The sequence below is a fragment of the Salmo salar genome, chromosome 01, assembly GCF_965601325.2.
Source record: "Salmo salar chromosome 01, fSalSal1, whole genome shotgun sequence".
NCBI lineage: Eukaryota > Metazoa > Chordata > Actinopteri > Salmoniformes > Salmonidae > Salmo > Salmo salar.
This window is the reverse complement of record NC_138291.1, coordinates 170,320,260-170,340,610: the sequence shown is the minus strand read 5'-3', so window position 1 is coordinate 170,340,610 and position 20,351 is coordinate 170,320,260. Positions and strand designations below refer to the sequence as shown.

Genomic DNA, 20,351 nt, shown 5'->3' with positions numbered 1-20,351 from the left:
TGACCTTTGCAGCTGTGGATGATGGCGCTACCCACGTAGCCTTCAGCGCAGCGCTCGCAGTGTTTCCCCGACGTGTTGTTGACGCAGCTCAGGCAGTGACCTGTCTCAGGGTTGCAGATGCGGGGCGAGGTCCCGGGTTCGGCGTTCCCGCTGCAGTTGCAAGGAAGGCAGATGCTGTCCGCATTGTAGAAGCCACCCCTGCACTGGTCACAGTGGGGCCCCTGGTACTCTGGCTTACACTGGTCACACACAGATTGTCCTCTGGGGTCTGGGAGGAAGATAGAAACATCACAGCAAGGTTCAGTATGGGGAGTCAAGAAGACCTTCTACCACTAGGTGGTGGTAGCATTCTATGGGATAAACATTTTGGAGCGCTTGACTGTAGCATGGGTTGTGCTTGTGTGATAGACAATTGAACACTTCAAACTGAAAAATATAAATTATGCTTTACACACCACAATAACAGCTTTTTTGTGAGAACAAAATGCTAATATTACGACGTCCTTTTATTTATTTTTTTGACAGCAAATCTCTGCACAAAACAACTTTTCTCAGGATGCATTAGCACTGTGGCAGAGATGTAACATTACAGTTCCACCAGAGACAACTTCAAATGTGAAGCAATCTGGAATGTGCTAGGGTAAAGTCAACATGCATTACGTCATGGCCTTGCTCAGTCGGTAGAGCATGGCGTTTACAAAGCAAGGATAGTGGGTTCAGTTCCCAGGACTGTCCATATGTAAAATGTATGCAATTATGACTAGGTCGCTTTGGATAAAAGCATCTGCTAAATGACATATATTATTATTGACAAAGATGCTAGGATAACATCAAGAAGCTGAGTACACTAACTTTCAACGCCAATCTCGTCACACTAAGATAGTGATTTGTCCTCTGCACATACTGTACACCTAGTTTACCAGAAACATCCAATGTCCCTCTGTGGCTACAATCCTATCACCAGATGCATTTTACAACCAGAAGTACACAGGGCCAAACAGTCTAGAACAAATAATATCAGAAAGAAAGGTGGTGTGTCCATTCTCTCATTCATGCACCTCCTAAATGGTAGAATTGCATGAGCAGCTTGTCCTGTACTATTAAACTGAATCCCCAACATATGACTGACACATTTCTGTTCTACATCGGAGCTCCACAATCTGTGCGATTGGTTCCACTCTTCCCTTTGGTTCTGTGCCGTCTTTACTCCAAATCTAATGAAAAAAGGATTAACAACAGAAGTCGTTGTTATCCGCCAGAGGCGAGTCGTGTTCAAACTGTGAAAACAAACCATAACAAGATTTCCTCAAAGTACATCGTCTTTGTTTTTTATGCCCTGAATTTGAATCACTAAGCTCAAAATGGATGTGTCGTGGCCCACAAAGTCTAAGGTCTTCAGAGAAAAAAAGTGACTGTGCGTACAGTAATCTCGTTCCCAGACACTTCTGCCCACTGGGGGTACTGTAGTTTAATAGCTTTCATTAAGAGTACTGACTTCAAATGTATTGTCAGATATCATTCATTAATCGATCAGTCACTTGCTCTTATGGCAACGAGAGGTAATTAAAGAATGCAAAAGCACAATTTCTTCTACTGTTTTACTATTTGAGTTAACTTTACCTCATGATTGTTCAATTGTGAGGAAGATAAACAAAAAGGTGTGAAATTTGCTCTGGTGCAAAGACTTGGTGAATGGTGACATATACATCTAAATCTAAGCACTAGGACCCCTCTCTGTATCTTCTCTCACTTTGCCTTCTGCAATGGACTGCCAACAGAATGTAAACCAAGCAGATCAAAGAACCTCGACTCGTCAGATGATTGCCACTCAGGAGGAACACACTTTGAGCTAAACCAATTTCACAGGTAATGTGCAGAGTAACAGGCTAGGAGGATAATGACCATCATCAGTCACAGCAGGGAAATAGAAGGCGGTGACAATTAGTGAAATATTAGAGGGGCTCATTTAAAAGCATTTACTGTTGCAGCAGAGAGGCTGAAAATTAATTTCACACACACGCTTATACACACAATGACAGGTTAGTGACGCATGCTGGAAGTATTCAGGTTCCTCAGACACTCCTTGAAACCTGTGTGGTGCGTGCCAGACGATGGAAACCTGTGTGGTGCGTGCCAGACGATTGAAACCTGTGTGGTGCGTGCCAGACGATTGAAACCTGTGTGGTGCGTGCCAGACGATTGAAACCTGTGTGGTGCGTGCCAGACGATTGAAACCTGTGTGGTGCGTGCCAGACGATTGAAACCTGTGTGGTGCGTGCCAGACGATTGAAACCTGTGTGGTGCGTGCCAGACGATTGAAACCTGTGTGGTGCGTGCCAGACGATTGAAACCTGTGTGGTGCGTGCCAGACGATTGAAACCTGTGTGGTGCGTGCCAGACGATTGAAACCTGTGTGGTGCGTGCCAGACGATTGAAACCTGTGTGGTGCATGCCAGACGATTGAAACCTGTGGTGCGTGCCAGACGATTGAAACCTGTGGTGCGTGCCAGACGATTGAAACCTGTGGTGCGTGCCAGACGATTGTAGGGAGCCTAATGACACCACATTCTCTAGTGAAAAAGTGTCATATGACAGAGAGAGAGACAGAGAGAGAAATGGTTTCCTCTTTTAGCATTGGCCTTTTTACCTTTCGCCTAATAAACATCCAGCCCCAGTGTATTGGGTGAACCAGAGTGTAAAATAATTTGCATTGCAAATGTCATAAATAAATCCTTCATGTGCAATTCATTTGACTTTTGCCACAGGGGAGTCCCATTTTAAAACATACAGAACTGCTGTATTAATGTTGTATTAAATGAGCCTACAAGGTCATGGCCATAACTAAAGCAAAACTGGAACCGCTGACGTCCCCTTGTCCCAACATATGTTATTTATCTCAGTGTGCAGCTTCCAGGGAACAGCAGAGGGGAAATTGTGTTATTTTGATTTGGACCTTACGTCGATTAAGATAAGCAGAGTAAGGTGTTTACATGACTAGTGCCATACTCAGCCTACTGCCATAATCAGTTTGATATCAAATTATTAAATGTGTATGTAAACGTATAGAGTGGCCCTGGAGGGGGAAACAAAGCAGTGGAACCTCTGGTCTGAAAACTACAGGAACGACAGGAAGTTGTACTGTTGGTCCGCTCCTGTGTTGTGGAAGGAAACAGCAGGGTGGCTGCCAGCTGGACGCGTGGCCCCTTAATAAACTCATCTGTCAGCACCACTGACAAGGAACTAACAAACATATACAGGAAACACAGCATGCAGTCTACCTTTCAAAACCAGGACTGATAGTCAGGAAAAACTGCCTCTTGAAACCATTGTACATTACATGCATGTACAGTACCATGTTGATCATTTATCTAGTGAATTGTTGAATTATTAACTGAGTACCAGTGTAGAGGCTTCTTCCCAAAAGACATTCAAAGGGCTTCGAGTAGTTAATTAAAATCTCAAAGTGACATATTCATAGATTTGGGTCATGTGTACACAGGATGGCCCAATTTCTGACCCGATAGCAAATTAATGGAGGCAGGATCCTTCCCTAGATGGCAAACACTCACAAAACTACAAGAATCAGCATTGGTCTGAAATCTATGAGGTTCTGTATGTATTGTATATTGCAATTCAGCTTTTAGCAGCATATGAATAAACTAAAAATGTTTATTTTTTGTTGCAGTTTCCTTCTATCGCATCATTAAAAATGGCTTTGGATTTCCATGGTTCAGGGGTGTTGTGAGGTGACTGATAGAGACCTCAACCCACACGACCCTTATATTATACATCTCCAAGCCTGTTTGCTTGATAGACTAGACTACAGTATAACACTCCCACTTACAATTCGCTCAGCGTCTTGGCCAGTGACGCTGTGACCAATGCTAGACAGAGCATGTGAAACAAAACCAAGATCTGGGACACACGAGCGAGGAGGCATGTGGTAGCTAGGGGGCTCCCCCCAGTTTCCTTCACTGCTTAGTGGATGACAAGAATCTCCCCTCCCTCCCCTCCCATCCTTCTGTCCTTCACAGCAAACACACACACTTCAATCTTCTGAGTCAGTGGAGAATGAGATGAGACGTGCCGAAGCACAATTTTCTATTTAAAAAAAAAACATTTTAGTCATTTAGCAGACGCCCTTATCCAGAGTGACTTACAAGAGCAATTAGGGTCGCCTTGCTCAAGGGCACAGATATATTTTTCACCCAGTTGGCTGAGGGATTCAAACCAGCGACCTTTAAGTTACTGGACCAACGCTAGTAAAAGCTAGGATACCTGCCACCCAACACACGCTCAAGGGGTCCAGCTGTCGCCCCCACTGCACATCCAAATCTAGGGACCAGGTTGTAAGTTTAACAGGAGAAGACATGCTCCTAAAAGTGCTGAAGAAGCAGTTACGCATAACTTTGTTGTAAAAATGTGAATGAGTCATGAAATACCCATCCAATATCAGCATAGCCATATAATTAGATTTTATGATTGGTAGGCGATAAAATGCAATAAAATGCTACATTATCTTTCTTGGATTTACTAACTCAAATAAACAAAACACACAGAATTCCATTCAGTATGCTGCTGTCGTATACAGTCAGTGAAGTATTGGATGAATGGATGCAATAATCTTTGGAACAAGCAAACCAAATTAATTCTAAAAGCTTTAACAAGAGCAGGGTATTTTGTTTCATTTGAAACAGCATAACATTTTATTAAAGAAGATTCTAGCCTATTTCATAGTCAGCAGCCAGGCGTTGCTCGGTAGACAAAAGCCCCCCAGGACGCACTGTATCTGATTGACCCTCCAACTGTATGCATTGGACTGCAGGAGCATTTATCCCCATCATCAACTTAGCCAGAGGGGCTTTCACAGCCCTCCCAGTGCATTATCAGGGGTACAGGCATTTTAACACTTGTTGGCGTTGCCAGGGCAACCAGTCTCCTCCTCTGTGGTCCCTTCAGTTTGGTTGTCAATCATTCTTACTGTGCATTAAACACTGTGTGAGTGAGTGAATAGTAGTAGTAGTGTGTGTAGTTAAATGACAGACAGACGGGGAGTTGGATCCATCAATAGATACTAAAAAGATTGAATGAAGACTGAACGGTGCTAAAACAGCTGTGACGCTTCCACATCAAGGAAAATCTAGGTACATCTAATATATTGTGCCATTATATAGGTACAGTATGAAGGACAAGAGTGAATAAATTGCCATTAACCTGTCTGGGCTAGGGGGAAGTATTTTCACGGCCGGATGAAAAACGTACCCAATTTAAACAGGTTACTACTCTGGCCCAGAAACTAGAATATGCATATTATTAGTAGATTTGGATAGAAAACACCCTGAAGTTTCTAAAACTGTTTTAATGGTGTCTGTGAGTATAACAGAACTCATATGGCAGGCAAAAACCTGAGAAAAATTCAAGCAGGAAGTGGAAAGTCTGAGAATTGTAGTTATTTTGATTCTCTATCGAAACTACAGTGTCTATGGGGGACGTTGCACTTCCTAAGGCTTCCATTGGCTGTCTAAAGCCTTCAGAAAGTGGTTTGAGCCTTCTCCTGTCACTGGGCAGAGTATAGGAGCTCATTCACTGAGTGGTCTGCCTGGCAACAAAGGGATTGGATATGCGCGAGCACGCCGTTCCTTCTTTTTCTTCTTGAATGCTATTGTCCGGTTGGAATATTATCGCAATTTTACGTTAAAAATATCATAAAGATTGATTTTAAACAGCGTTTGACATGCTTCTAAGTACGGTAATGGAACATTTTGACTTTTCGTCTCTCGTTCCGCGCTCGCACGTTATGCCTTTGGATAAGTGATCTGTACGCACGAACAAAACGGAGGTATTTGTACATAAATATGGATTATTTGGAACAAAAACAACATTTCTTGTGGAAGTAGCAGTCCTGGGAGTGCATTCTGACGAAGATCAGCAAAGGTAAGATAATATTTCTAATACTAATTCTGAGTTTAGGTTGCCCCGAACTTGGCGGGTGTCTGAATAGCTCACCGTAATGGCTGAGCTATGTACTCAGAATATTGAAAAATGTGCTTTCTCCGTAAAGCTATTTTAAAATCTGACACAGCGGTTGCATCCAGGAGTAGTCCATCTATAATTCTTTAAATAATTGTTATATATTCTGTCAACGTTTATGATGAGTATTTTTGTAAATTGATGTGCACATTCACCAGACGTTTTGGTGGGAATACATTTTCTGAACATCACGCGCGAATGTAAAATGCTGTTTTTGCATATGAATATGAACTTTATCGAACAAAACATACATGTATTGTGTAACATAATGTCCTAGGAGTGTCATCTGATGAAGATCGTCAAAGGTTAGTGCTTCATTTAGCTGTGTTTTGGGTTTTATTGACACATGGCCTTGCTTGGAAAATGGCTGTGTGATTATTTTTGTCTATGTACTCTCCTAACATAATCTAATGTTTTGCTTTCGCTGTAAAGCCTTTTTGAAATCGGACAATGTGGTTACATCAAGGAGAAGTGTATCTTTAAAATGGTGTAAAATAGTTGTATGTTTGAGAAAGTTGCAGAGAGGTTTGGAACTCTTTCTTATTGATCTATTAACTAATTTACAGCCTGGTGATGTCACCAGGCAGGGCAAGACTACATCCCAACAAAACCGGCTGAAATTTCAGGTGGTCTTTTCAAACAGCTCTTACACTAAAAGGGCATTATCATCCTTTCCACAATTTCACAGTATTATTTCAAAATCAAGTTTTTGACTGCACCTTGCCTTTAAATATTCCAATCTAAGCAATTCAGACCAAGTTGTTTAATGACACAATCCCTGGCAGAGTTGCTATTCCTCAAAGTGATTGTGTAATAACTTGTTTTGAATTAATTGAGAGATGGCACACCTACAGTCTGAACAGCATTCCAGGGCAGTGACTAAGTAACACATTGGAACTGTCTCTTTGCCCATAGACTAATTTTAAGGTATGAAAAAAAAAAAAAAAAAATATCACGTGTGAACTATCCCTTTAATCCTGAGTTCATATGCAAACTCTCATAACCCAGATTAGGCAAACTCCTGCACTAAAAAGCCTGCTCAATGGAAAATCTAAATCTCCATTGAAAATGCTTTTCAAGTCATTCCATGACTTGGTTTAGTGGTATATGGGCCTTATGAGCAGGGGCGCAACTTTGGTTTTAGAAGTGGGGGGGAAATAATATATTTTTTCTCTCTCGGATACACAGTCCAAAACAGCCTACCTGACCGCTCGGAGGCGTTCGCATGGTCCTAAAGCACACAGTAGCCTCATGTTGAATCACATTCCAATGATAAAACTGGTGGGGGGCACAAAAATGCAATTTCAGAATGTGGAGGGGTCTGGTGAAAGTTGCACCCCTGCTTATGAGCACAACCTGTGTTTATTTAATCCACTTTTTAATCCTTGTGAAGAAGGTCACTAATTGCCTACTTACCCTGCAGTCCAAACACAGAGTGCTTAATCACTGTGAAATGGCTACTTTTGCAGTCTCTCCTTCACAAGAAGGAAGCATCAGGAGTAATTTCAAGGAGGATAGGATGTATATTGGATGCATTTATCACTTTGATAGATGACTTAAGCCTGCTTGTAAGAGAATCGTTCTGCAGGGCATTGATCCCTATAGAGTGCCATCTCCTTCTAGAGAAAACTACTTTAAATCAGGGATTGCTAAATAAACCTTGTCGTTAATTGGGGCTAAAGTTATAAGGCTTCATAAAATGAAACAAACCCCTAAAGGCTATGGTGGGGAAGGCTATTTGATTGGTAGGTGGTAGATTATGGTGAGAAGATGGCCTGGGATTACCAGACAGAATTTTGCTTCGCTAAATATCGGTCTAGAATAGGTCTTAAAGAGAAGCCATTTTTAAAACAGATCAGAAAACAGCCGGTCTGATCAGTGTCCTCTAAAGAGCCTTTAACTCAAGTATGTTATACCGCATGAACAGGAGTGGACCACACACAGAGGTGGGGAGGTGTGGGGGGGGGGGGGGGGAGAGAGAGAGAGAGAGGGGGAGAAATGATCATATACACAGACCACAAATTCCAATTGGCTATACTTAAACACTAACATCATCCTCAGTTCTGGAATTCTCCCCAATATTTGGAACCAAGGACTGATCATCCCAATCCACAAAAGTGAAGACAAATTTGGCCCCAATACCTACCATGGGATATGAGTCAACAGCAACCTTGGGAATATCCTCTACATCATCATTAACAACAGACTCGTACATTTCCTCAGTGAAAATGTACTGAGCAAATGTCAAAAGTATGTGGAGGTCAGGGTTCTGTGCAGGCCAGTCAAGAATTCCCTTTACTGGAACTAAGGGGGATAGCCCAAACCATGAAAAACAGCCCCAGACCATTATTCATTCCTCTTCCACCAAACTTTACAGTTGGCACTATGCATTCGGGTGTTCTCCTGGCATCCACCAAACCCAGATTCGGCTGTCGGACTGCCAGACGGTGAAGCAGAATTCATCACTCCAGAGAACGCGTTTCCACTGCTCCAGAGTCCAATGGCGGCGAGCTTTACACCACTCCAGCCGATGCTTGGCAATGCGCATGGTGATCTTAGGCTAGTGTGCGGCTGCTCGGCATTGGAAACCCATTTCATGAAGCTCCTAACGTTGCTTCCAGGGGTATTTTCATAGTGAGTGTGCGCTCCAGCACTCGGCGGTCCCGTTCTGTGAGCTTGTGTGGCCTACCACTTCGTAGCTGAGCCGTTACAGCTCTAGCAGGGCAGAAATTTGACGAACTGACTTGTTGGAAAGGTGGCATCCTATGACGGTGCCACGTTGAAAGTCACTGAGCTCTTCAGTATGCCCATTCTACTGCCAATGTTTGTCTATGGATCAAATTTTATTTGTCACATACACATGGTTAGCAGATGTTAATGCGAGTGTAGCGAAATGCTTGTGCTTCTAGTTCCGACAATGCAGTAATATCCAACGAGTAATCTAACCTAACAATTTCACAACAATTACCTTATACACACACAAGTGTAAAGGAATGAATAAGAATATGTACATAAAAAAAATATATGAATGAGGGATGGTATAGAACGGCATAGGCAAGATGCAGTGGATGGTATAGAGTACAGTATATACATATTAGATGAGTAATGTAGGGTATGTAAACATTATTTGAAGTGGCATTGTTTAAAGTGGCTAGTGATACATTTATTACATCACTTTTTCCATTATTAAAGTGGCTGGAGTTGAGTCAGTATGTTGGCAGCAGCCACTCAATGTTAGTGATGGCTGTTTAACAGTCTGATGGCCTTGAGATAGAAGCTGTTTTTCAGTCTCTCGGTCCCCGCTTTGATGCACCTGTACTGACCTCACCTTCTGGATGATAGTGAGGTGAACAGCAGTGGCTCGGGTGGTTGATGTGCTTGGTTATCTTTTTGGCCTTCCTGTGACATCGGGTGCTGTAGGTGTCCTGGAGGGCAGGTAGTTTGCCCCCGGTGATGCGTTGTGCAGACGTCACTACCCTCTGGAGAGCCTTGCGGTTGTGGGCGGAGCAGTTGCCGTACCAGGAGGTGATACAGCCCGACAACCTTGCGAGGGTTGACACGTTTAAATGTTTTGCTCACGTCGGCTGCAGTGAAGGAGAGCCCGCAGGTTTTGGTAGCGGGCCGTGTCAGTGGCACTGTATTGTCCTCAAAGCGAGCAAAGAAGTTGTTTAGTCTGTCTGGGAGCAAGACATCCTGGTCCGCGACGGGGCTGGTTTTCCTTTTATAGTCCGTGATTGACTGTAGACCCTGCCACATACCTCTCGTGTCAGAGCCGTTGAATTGCGACTCTACTTTGTCTCTATAGTGACGCTTAGCTTGTTTGATTGCCTTGCGGAGGGAATAGCTACACTGTTTGTATTCAGTCATGTTTCCGGTCACCTTGCCCTGATTGAAAGCAGTGGTTCGCGCTTTCAGTTTTGCGCAAATGCTGCCATCAATCCACGGTTTCTGGTTTGGGAATGTTTTAATAGACGTTGTGGGTACGACATCGCCGATGCACTTGCTAATAAACCCGCTCACCGAATCAGCGTATTAGTCAATGTTGTTGTTCGCCGCAATGCGGAACATATCCCAGTCCATGTGATCGAAGCAATCTTGAAGCGTGGAATCCGATTGGTCGGACCAGCGTTGAACAGACCTGAGCGCGGGAGCTTCCTGTTTTAGTTTCTGTCTATAGGCTGAAAGCAACAAAATGGAAGCGTGGTCAGCTTTTCCGAAAGGAGGGCGGAGATTGTATAGCTGTGTGCTAGATTTTATACACCTGTCAGCAACGGGTGTGGCTGAAAAAGCAGACTCCACTAATTTGAAGGGGTGTCCACAAACTTTTGTATTTATAGTGTATCAATGAATTGGCGAGGGCACTAGAACAGCATGCAGCACCCGGCCGCAACCTACTAGAATCTGAAGTCAAACGTCTTTGCATGTCTGTCAGACATATCAGTGTGGATGACGGATCACCAGCTCAAGCTGAACCTCGGCAAGACGGAGCTGCTCTTCCTCCCGGGGAAGGACTGCCCGTTCCATGATCTCGCCATCACGGTTGACAACTCCCTTGTGTCCTCCTCCCAGAGTGCTAAGAACCTTGGCGTGATCCTGGACAACACCCTGTCGTTCTCCACTAACATCAAGGCGGTGACCCGATCCTGTAGGTTCATGCTCTACAACATTCGCAGAGTACGACCCTGCCTCACACAGGAAGCGGCGCAGGTCCTAATCCAGGCACTTGTCATCTCCCGTCTGGATTACTGCAACTCGCTGTTGGCTGGGCTCCCTGCCTGTGCCATTAAACCCCTACAACTCATTCAGAACGCCGCAGCCCGTCTGGTGTTCAACCTTCCCAAGTTCTCTCACGTCACCCCGCTCCTCCGCTCTCTCCACTGGCTTCCAGTTGAAGCTCGCATCCGCTACAAGACCATGGTGATTGCCTACGGAGCTGTGAAGGGAACGGCACCTCCATACCTTCAGGCTCTGATCAGGCCCTTCACCCAAACAAGGGCACTGCGTTCATCCACCACTGGCCTGCTGGCCCCCCTACCTCTGAGGAAGCACAGTTCCCGCTCAGCCCAGTCAAAACTGTTCGCTGCTCTGGCACCCCAATGGTGGAACAAGCTCCCTCACGACGCCAGGACAGCGGAGTCAATCACCACCTTCCGGAGACACCTGAAACCCCACCTCTTTAAGGAATACCTAGGATAGGATAAAGTAATCCTTCTAACCCCCCCCCCCCCCTTAAAATATTTAGATGCACTATTGTAAAGTGGTTGTTCCACTGGATATCATAAGGTGAATGCACCATTTTGTAAGTCGCTCTGGATAAGAGCGTCTGCTAAATGACTTAAATGTAAATGTAAAAATGTAAATGTAAATGTCTTCTGTTTGCTTATGATCTGGTGCTTCTGTCTGCAACCAAGGAGGGCCTACAGCAGCACTTAGATCTTCTGCACAGATTCTGCCAGACCTGGGCCCTGACAGTAAATCTCAGTAAGACAAAAATAATGTGTTCCAAAAAAGGTCCAGTTTCCAGGACCACAAATACAAATTCCATCTAGACACCGTTGCCCTAGAGCGTACAAAAAAACTATACCTACCTTGGCCTAAATATCAGCACCACAGGTAACTTCCACAAAGCTGTGAACGATCAGAGAGACAAGGCAAGAAGGGCCTTCTACGTCATCAAATGGGAAATCAAATTTGACATCCCAATTAGGATCTGGCTATAAATACTTGAATCAGTTATAGAACCCATTGACCTTTATGGTTGTGAGGTCTGGGGTCTGCTCACCAACCAAGAATTAACACAAATATGACAAACACCAAATTGAGACTCTGCATGCAGTATTCTGCAACAACCTCCTCCATGTACAATGTAAAACACCAAATAATGCATGCAGAGCAGAATTAGGCCGATACCCGCTAATTATCAAAATCCAGAAAAAAGTAGTTGCAATTCTACAACCACCTAAAAGGAAGCGATTCCCAAACCTTCCATAACAAAGCCATAACCTACAGAGAAATGAACCTGGAGAAGAGTCCCTTAAAACTTCTTGGGATAGGTGGGACATTAGCATCCCACCTGGCCAACAGCCGGTGAAATTGCAGAGCGTGAAATTCAAATTAAATTACTATAAATATTAAAAACTTTCATGAAATCACAAGTGCAATACATCAAAATACAGCTTAACTTGTTGTTAATCCAGCCAAGGTGTCAGATTTCAAAAAGGCTTTACGGCGAAAGCAAACCATGAGATTATCTGAGGACAGCATCCAGCACACAAATGCTTAACAAATCATTTTCAACCAGGGAGTTGCGACACGAAAGTCAGAAATAGCGATATAATATATGCCTTACCTTTGAAGATCTTCTGTTGGCACTCCAAAATGTCCCAGTTACATTACAAATGGTCCTTTTGTTTGATAAATTCCTTCTTTATATCCATAAAAACTCAGTTTAGCTGGCGCGCTTCAGTCAATAATCCACTCGGTTTCCTTCCTTCAAAATGCATACAAAATGAATCCCAAATGTTACCAATAAACTTATCCAAACAAGTCAATCAACGTTTATAATCAATCCTTAGGTACCCTAATATGCAAATAAACAATAAAATGTAAGACGTAGAATCGTTATTGTCTTTACTGGAGATAAACAAAAAGAATGCGCTCTCTCGGCCATGCGCTTGGAAACACTACAGCCAAAATGGGAGCCACTAGAAAAACTACAACTTCTCCCTCATTTTTACAAAAACCAGCCTGAAATTCTTTCTAAAGAGTGTTGACATCTAGTGGAAGCCCTAGGAACTGCAATCGGGGACGATTTCGCCCTATTATAAAAGTGCCAGGCATTGAAATCAGTGGTATGCTGAATTATATATATTTTTAAATGGTTTGTCCTCGGGGTTTCGCCTGCCATTTCAGTTCTGTTATACTCACTGACATTATTTTAACAGTTTTAGAAACTTTACAGTGTTTTCTATCGAAATCTACCGATTATATGCATATCCTAGCTTCTGGGCCTGAGTAGCAGGCAGTTTACTTTGGGCACGCTTTTCATCTGGACGTCAAAATACCGCCCCCTATCCCAAAGAAGTTAAGCAAGCTGGTCCTGGGGCTCTGTTCACAAACACAAACAGACCCCACAGAGCCCTAGGACAGCAACACATTGGAATTAACCAAAAAACTGAGCCAACTGGAATGCTATTTGGCCCTAAACGGAGTACACAGTGGCAGAATACCTGAACACTGTGACTGACCAAAAATTAAGGAAAGCTTTGACTATATTTAGAGACTCTGTGAGCCTTGCTATTGAGAAAGGCCGTCGCAGGCAGACCTGGCTCTCAACAGAAGACAGGCTATGTGCACATTGCCCACAAAATGAGGTGGAAACTGACCTGTACTTCCTAACCTCTTGCGAAATGTATGACCATATTAGCAACACATATTACCCTCAGATTACACAGACCCACAATTTTGATAAACTCCCAGATCTATTAGGTGAAATATCACAGCAGCAAGATTTGTGACCTGTTGCCACAAGAAATGGTCAACCAGTGAAGAACCCCATTGTAAATACAACCTATATTTATGTTTATTTACTGTCCCTTTTGTACTTGAACAATTTACACATCGTTACAACACTGTACATAGCCATAATATGACATTCGAAACGTCTCTATTCCTTTGAAACTTTTGTGAGTGTAATGTTTACTGTTCATTTCTGATTGTTTATTTCACTTCTGTTTATTATCTATTAAAAATAATAATAAAGCCCGTTGAATTGAATTGAGAGAGAGGGAGGTGAGAGAGAGATCTCCACTGAGATAAAAACACACCACTCTGGCATGGAACAACTGACTGTACCGACAGACAACAAGCTATTACAACCAGGGCTATTACAACACTTGTGAACATGATGAAACAATGAAAATGTTGAAATTGTTCTCATAGATGTGGTTTGTTAACAAATCTCAATAGGAAACAGAAAATGGACTAAGAGGGGGATAGAACACTGATCCTTTACTGAATCCTAAACCTTCTCTAGTCAAAAGGATCTAAACTCTGCTGTTTGTTAGTACAAGATGTCTGTCGAAAATTATCATGGCTGCTTCTTGGCAGCTTCTATTAATTAATTAAGCCAGTTAGCCAGTCTTGTAAACCAAAACAAATGTAGGGGCACTTCCCGCTTTGGACCCCCTAAACCAATAGCAGTCGTTTTTAGTGTCAGACTTTGCAGTTAGTTGACTCAGTAGAGCTCTGTATATAATCAGAACATTTTATTTCGCCTGGTGTGTCAGGGGACAGGGTTTGCATGTGAGGGACTTTTTAAATTGGTTCCATTGCAACATGCAAGCTCAATCAAGCACCACTAAAGTAGACTACATATACAAAAGTATGTGGACACGCCTTCAAATTAGCAGATTTGGCTATTTCAGTGAAACCTGTTGCTGACAGTTACAAAAAAAATAATAATAATAGAGCACACAGCCATGCAATCTCCATAGACAAACACTGGCAATATAATGTCCTTACCGAAGAGCTCAGTGACTTTCAACATGGCACCGTCATAGGATGCCACCTTTCCAACAAGTCAGTTCATCAAATTTCTGCCCTGCTAGAGCTGCCCCGGTCAACTGTAAGTGCTGTTATTGTGAAGTGGAAATGTCTCGGAGCAACAACGGCTCAGCCGTGAAGTGGTAGGCCATATAAGCTCCCAGAACAGGACCACCGAGTGCTGAAGCGCGTAGAGCATAAAAATGGTCGGTCCTCGGCTGCAACATTCACTAGAGTTCCAAACTGCCTCTGGAAGTAATGTCAGCACAAGAGCTTCATGAAATGGGTTTCCATTGAAGAGCAGCCGCACACAAGCCTAAGATCACCATGCTCATTGCCAAGCGTCGGCTGGAGTGGTTTAAAGCTCGCTGCCATTGGACTCTGGAGCAGTGGAAACGCGTTCTCTGGAGTGATGAATCACACTTCATCTGGCAGTCTGACCAGTGAAGAACAAACCCCATTGTAAATACAACCTATATTTATGTTTATTTACTGTCCCTTAACTATTTACACATCATTACAACACTGTACATAGCCATAATATGACATTCGAAACGTCTCTATTCCTTTGAAACTTTTGTGAGTGTAATGTTTACTGTTCATTTCTGATTGTTTATTTCACTTCTGTTTATTATCTATTAAAAATAATAATAAAGCCCGTTGAATTGAATTGAGAGAGAGGGAGGTGAGAGAGAGATCTCCACTGAGATAAAAACACACCACTCTGGCATGGAACAACTGACTGTACCGACAGACAACAAGCTATTACAACCAGGGCTATTACAACACTTGTGAACATGACGAAACAATGAAAATGTTGAAATTGTTCTCATAGATGTGGTTTGTTAACAAATCTCAATAGGAAACAGAAAATGGACTAAGAGGGGGATAGAACACTGATCCTTTACTGAATCCTAAACCTTCTCTAGTCAAAAGGATCTAAACTCTGCTGTTTGTTAGTACAAGATGTCTGTCGAAAATTATCATGGCTGCTTCTTGGCAGCTTCTATTAATTAATTAAGCCAGTTAGCCAGTCTTGTAAACCAAAACAAATGTAGGGGCACTTCCCGCTTTGGCCTCCCTGCTTCCTGCCCACAAAGGGGAGAGACACAGCCAGCCAGAGTTGGCAGAGTTATTAAATGAGGTGGTGGTCAGTGGCGCAGTAGATTCGGAGACTCACCAATGTGGCAGCTGCCAGAAGAGGTGACGCTGGAGCAGGGGCAGGGGACGCAGACTTCAGTAAGGGCAGTGCCGGGCCTCCGGTAGAAATTATACTTGCATTCCTCACAGCCGGGTCCTTTAGTGTTCCCTTGGCAGTTCAAGCAGATGCCTGAGAGAAAAAGAGGAGGGACAAGGGGTTAAGTAAACAGTTGACTGTGCTGACTGACACAGTGTTGAGCGACTGAGGTAGAGTCACAAGGGTAGAAGGGCGGAAGTGGCGCTTGTGCGCAGGGCAGTGGAGAGTGAGTTTCTGACTGAGTTGAAAAAAGACAGGCAGAGGGCTGTAAAAAAACTCTGCCGGGTAACTGGAAGTGCAAAAGTGTTAATGTGACTGCAAAGCTCAGAGGACCAGGAAGTGACTCTGTAGGGGGAGGAACAGTATTCAAACTGTGTATGCTTTCTAGGGCTGACCCCATTTAGTAAACTGGTCGATTGTTTGGTTAAGAGGCTTTAAAAAATAAATTAAATAATAATAATAATATATTTTTTTAAAGTTGTAAATATATCATAGCACATGAGACGCCTGTATGATTTGCGCCTGTCTCAGTAGACTAATCCATTGAGGAGGCTGCGAGGATGACACAGTCCAAGAATAATGGCAGTATGGCTCAGATGCAGAAGGGACTTCTCCCTCCAGAATGCGCTCTCTCCCGCCATTTCCTGTGTATTCATTGTTTCATAACTTCATTGTGTGCATGGTTTGCTGTGTCTATCAATTCCCCATAACATATCTCACCAGTAGTAGCCTACATTTACCGTTAATTCCCATAATTTCTAATCTGCAATGTTTGTTTGGTTACAATAATTTGTTAATGCATTCAATATATTATTATTATTATTACATTTGTTTACCGTTGTCATTGTCGGACTGGACATTATGTTTGCAGAACTCACAACATATGATACACTTGTGAGAAACAAGTTTTTTTATTTCATTCCATTTACAAGTCGTCAATTTTGAGTAAGGACTCACACATGATTACGTATATAGAAGTAGGACTAGTATATCTGGCCTGCACGCAAATGTAGGCCTATACATGTGCTGATTTGGGGTTGTCTGATAGTATTTGCGATTGTCTTAACTTACCACCAATAATGAACTGTGGAGCTTCTCAAAGAAAGGTTTCCTTCACCTCAAAGAGCAAGAAAAACAAAGTCTGTTTTTAGAATCAATTGAGAATGTCAATAGTTCCTCAAAGTATTTAAAACATATTTCCAGCTCTCTCCCTTTCTATGACCACTCAGTGTGAAAGGGCAAAACGTAATGCTCTGATCAAGTGGAAACGTCATAAAATACCCGATTACTTCTTATCCCTTGCATAAATAGCCTACAGCTGTCTATCCAGAGCTCACTGGTGCAGGAAACTCTTCAGGGCCCAGAATATTTTATACAATGTTGCAAGTTTGCTAGTGCCAGTTTCTGGCCACCTAGTTGATACAATGTTTCAAGTTCGTTGCAGACAGGCCATGGGTAGCCAATGTGATTTATAGGATATTCATTTTTATCAGGACATTCTCTACCTGCAGGCTGCAATGTTTTTATTTATTTATGTAGGCTATTTTTACATAGTTGGCAATGGCAATAAAAGTTACCTTTAGTTTGGTATAATTTTCATTTAGATAGAATGTAGATTAACTATATACAATGATTGTTGATACAAAGACTATTATAAATTTAATGAAACTGTTCCATGAAAAGTTGCATATGAAAATCATAACTGGCATGCAGATGGGTAGAAATGTTAAGATAAATTGGCAATCCAAATGGAAAAGGTTGTTGACCGCTGGTGTAGCCTATTACCGGCAACTTCAAGATCTTAATCTCTGGCTCCCTCAAGTCATTTGTGGGTCTTAATTATTTAATCAAACAGTGTGGTTAAAGCATCAGAAAAGTTCAGTAGCCTACATATAGTTGATTTGATTAAAAACACATAGGGTGTTTCTATATATGGAAAAATACGTTTTAATTTTGACCAATCGATTTGTCGAAAGAAAAGACACGGGGACAGCCCTAGTGCTTTCATTATGATCCCAACAGGAGAACTTGTATAATGTTACATACAGTCTGAACATAAACTAGCCTACAGAATATGGCAAGTATAGGCAGTACTGAGTAACAAGAATTTTCCCACAAAGTAACAGTCATTTTCAAGGTGAAATGGAATTTCTTGGGAAATACCGGATTTTTACATACTTTCCCCCCTTCATAAGAGACGGTGAATTAATAAGTGAACCTAATCAAATTAACATATTCACTTAGTGATTATTAGTCACTTAGCTCACTTAGTGAGCTGTTGAAACAAGCCTGCCATGCTATAGGCCTGACATTTCCCTCACAGGCATTCCACTACAACTCAAATCTAAATTTGATCTATTGTTTTATTCTAAGGACCCCATTAAACTTAAAACTGTAAAATTACATTATTTGCTAGAAGCAAGAAAGCATCTCAACTACGAGGAGCAAGTATCATGCTAAATTAGCATTGTTAGCAGTAGCGTGTTTAGGTTACTCGCCACCCGTCATGCCGACGGCAGTTCAGTGCTTATACACCTTTTTCATCACGACAAATCCCTCTGCTAATATATATCTATTTAACACCTGATTGCTTCGTGACAGTTGGCCTTATCTGACTGACCTAATTGTGGACAGGATGACTTCATTGTAGACAGGTATATTGATTTGGACAGAGGCTTGGCAACAGCCGCATGATTTCATGCTACTCAATCAGGCCAGTGCTTTCAGCATAGGGCTAAGCCTCACAGCAGTGGCTGGTGAGGTGGTGGGATTACAATTTTCTGTTGCTCTTGAAAGTGAATGAATGCCAATAGAAAAACCCACATCAGTTGAAGTCGTAAAGCTGACCAGCTGGCTCTGAAAAAGTTATGCTCTTTGGGCTCTATGGACCCCCTAAACCAATAGCAGTCGTTTTTAGTGTCAGACTTTGCAGTTAGTTGACTCAGTTGAGCTCTGTATATAATCAGAACATTTTATTTTCGCCTGGTGTGTCAGGGGACAGGGTTTGCATGTGAGGTCCATACAGAAGTGAGGTCCATACAGAAATGGTTTGTTGAGATCGGTGTGGAAGAACTTGACTGGCCTGCACAGAGCCCTGAACTCAACATCATCAAAACCTTTGGGATGAATTGGAACACCGACTGCAAGCCAGGCTTAATCACCCAAAATCAGTGGTGGACCTTACTAAATGCTCTTCTGGCTGAATGGAAACAAGCCGTAGCAATATTCCAACATCTAGTGGAAAGCCTTCCAGGAAGAGTAGAGGCTGTTATTGCAGCAAAAGGGGGACCAACTCCATATTAATGCCCAGGATTTTGGAATGAGATGTTCGACGAGCAAGTGTCCACATCCTTTTGGTCATGTAGTGTATTTGAAATGATTTCAAATGAACTCAGCAAAAAAAGAAACGGCCCTTTTTTAGGACCGTCTTTCAAAGATAATTCGTAAAAATCCAAATAACTTCACAGATCTTCATTGTAAAGGGTTTAAAATCTGTTTCCCATGCTTGTTCAATGAACCATAAACAATTAATGATCATGCACCTGTGGAACGGTCGTTAAGACACTAACAGCTTACAGACTATAGGCAATTAAGGTCACAGTTATGAAAACTTAGGACACTAAAGAGGCTTTTCTACTGACTCTGAAAAACACCAAAAGTAAGATGCCCAGGGTCCCTGTTCATCTGCATGAACGTGGTCCCGTGTGGCTCAGTTGGTAGAGCATGGTGTTTGCAACGCCAGGGTTGTGGGTTCGATTCCCACGGGGGACCAGTACGGAGAAAAAATGTATGAAATGCATGCATTCACTACTGTAAGTCGCTCTGGATAAGAGCGTCTGCTAAATGACTAAAATGTAAATGTAACGTGCCTTAGGCATGCTGCAAAGAGGCATGCAGACTGCAGATGTGGCCAGGGCAATAAATTGTAATGTCTGTACAGGGAGACAGGATGGACAGCTGATCGTCCTCGCAGTGGCAGACCACGTGTAACAACACCTGCACAGGATCGGAACATCTGAACATCACACCTGCGGGACAGGTACAGGATGTCAACAACAACTGCCCAAGTTACACCAGGAACGCACAATCCCTCCATCAGTGCTCAGACTGTCCACAATAGCCTGAGAGAGGCTGGACTGAGACCTGTTGTAAGCCAGGTCCTCACCAGCCATCACCGGCAACAACATCCCCTATGGACACAAACCCACCGTCGTAGGACCAGACAGGACTGGCAAAAAGTGCTCTTCAATGACGAGTCGCATTTTTGTCTCACCAGGGGTGATGGTCAGATTCGCGTCTATCGTCAAAGAAATTAGCGTTACACCGAGGCCTGTACTCTGGAGCGGGATCGATTTGGAGGTGGAGGGTCTGTCATGGTCTGGGGCGGTGTGTCACAGCATCATCAGACTGAGCTTGTTGTCATTGCAGGTAATCTCAACGCTGTGCGTTACAGGGAAGACATCCTCCTCCCTCATGTGGTACCCTTCCTGCAGGATCATCCTGACATGACCCTCCAGCATGACAATGCCACCAGCCATAC

The 20,351-nt window shown here is 42.9% G+C and overlaps 1 protein-coding gene across 3 annotated transcripts in view; it reads right to left on the bottom strand.

The window, feature by feature from the left end:
- The window catches only part of si:dkey-220k22.1 (multiple epidermal growth factor-like domains protein 9), an 87,625-nt gene that overhangs the window by 3,664 nt on the left and 63,610 nt on the right, over nucleotides 1–20,351 (bottom strand). For all 3 annotated transcript variants that reach the window (XM_014142628.3, XM_014142636.3, XM_014142645.3), the window contains 2 exons: nucleotides 15,755–15,904; nucleotides 5–268 (listed from right to left, as the gene is read on the bottom strand). In XM_014142628.3, coding sequence (XP_013998103.1) covers nucleotides 5–268; nucleotides 15,755–15,904 — 414 coding nt within the window. The remainder of the gene's footprint in view (nucleotides 1–4; nucleotides 269–15,754; nucleotides 15,905–20,351) is intronic.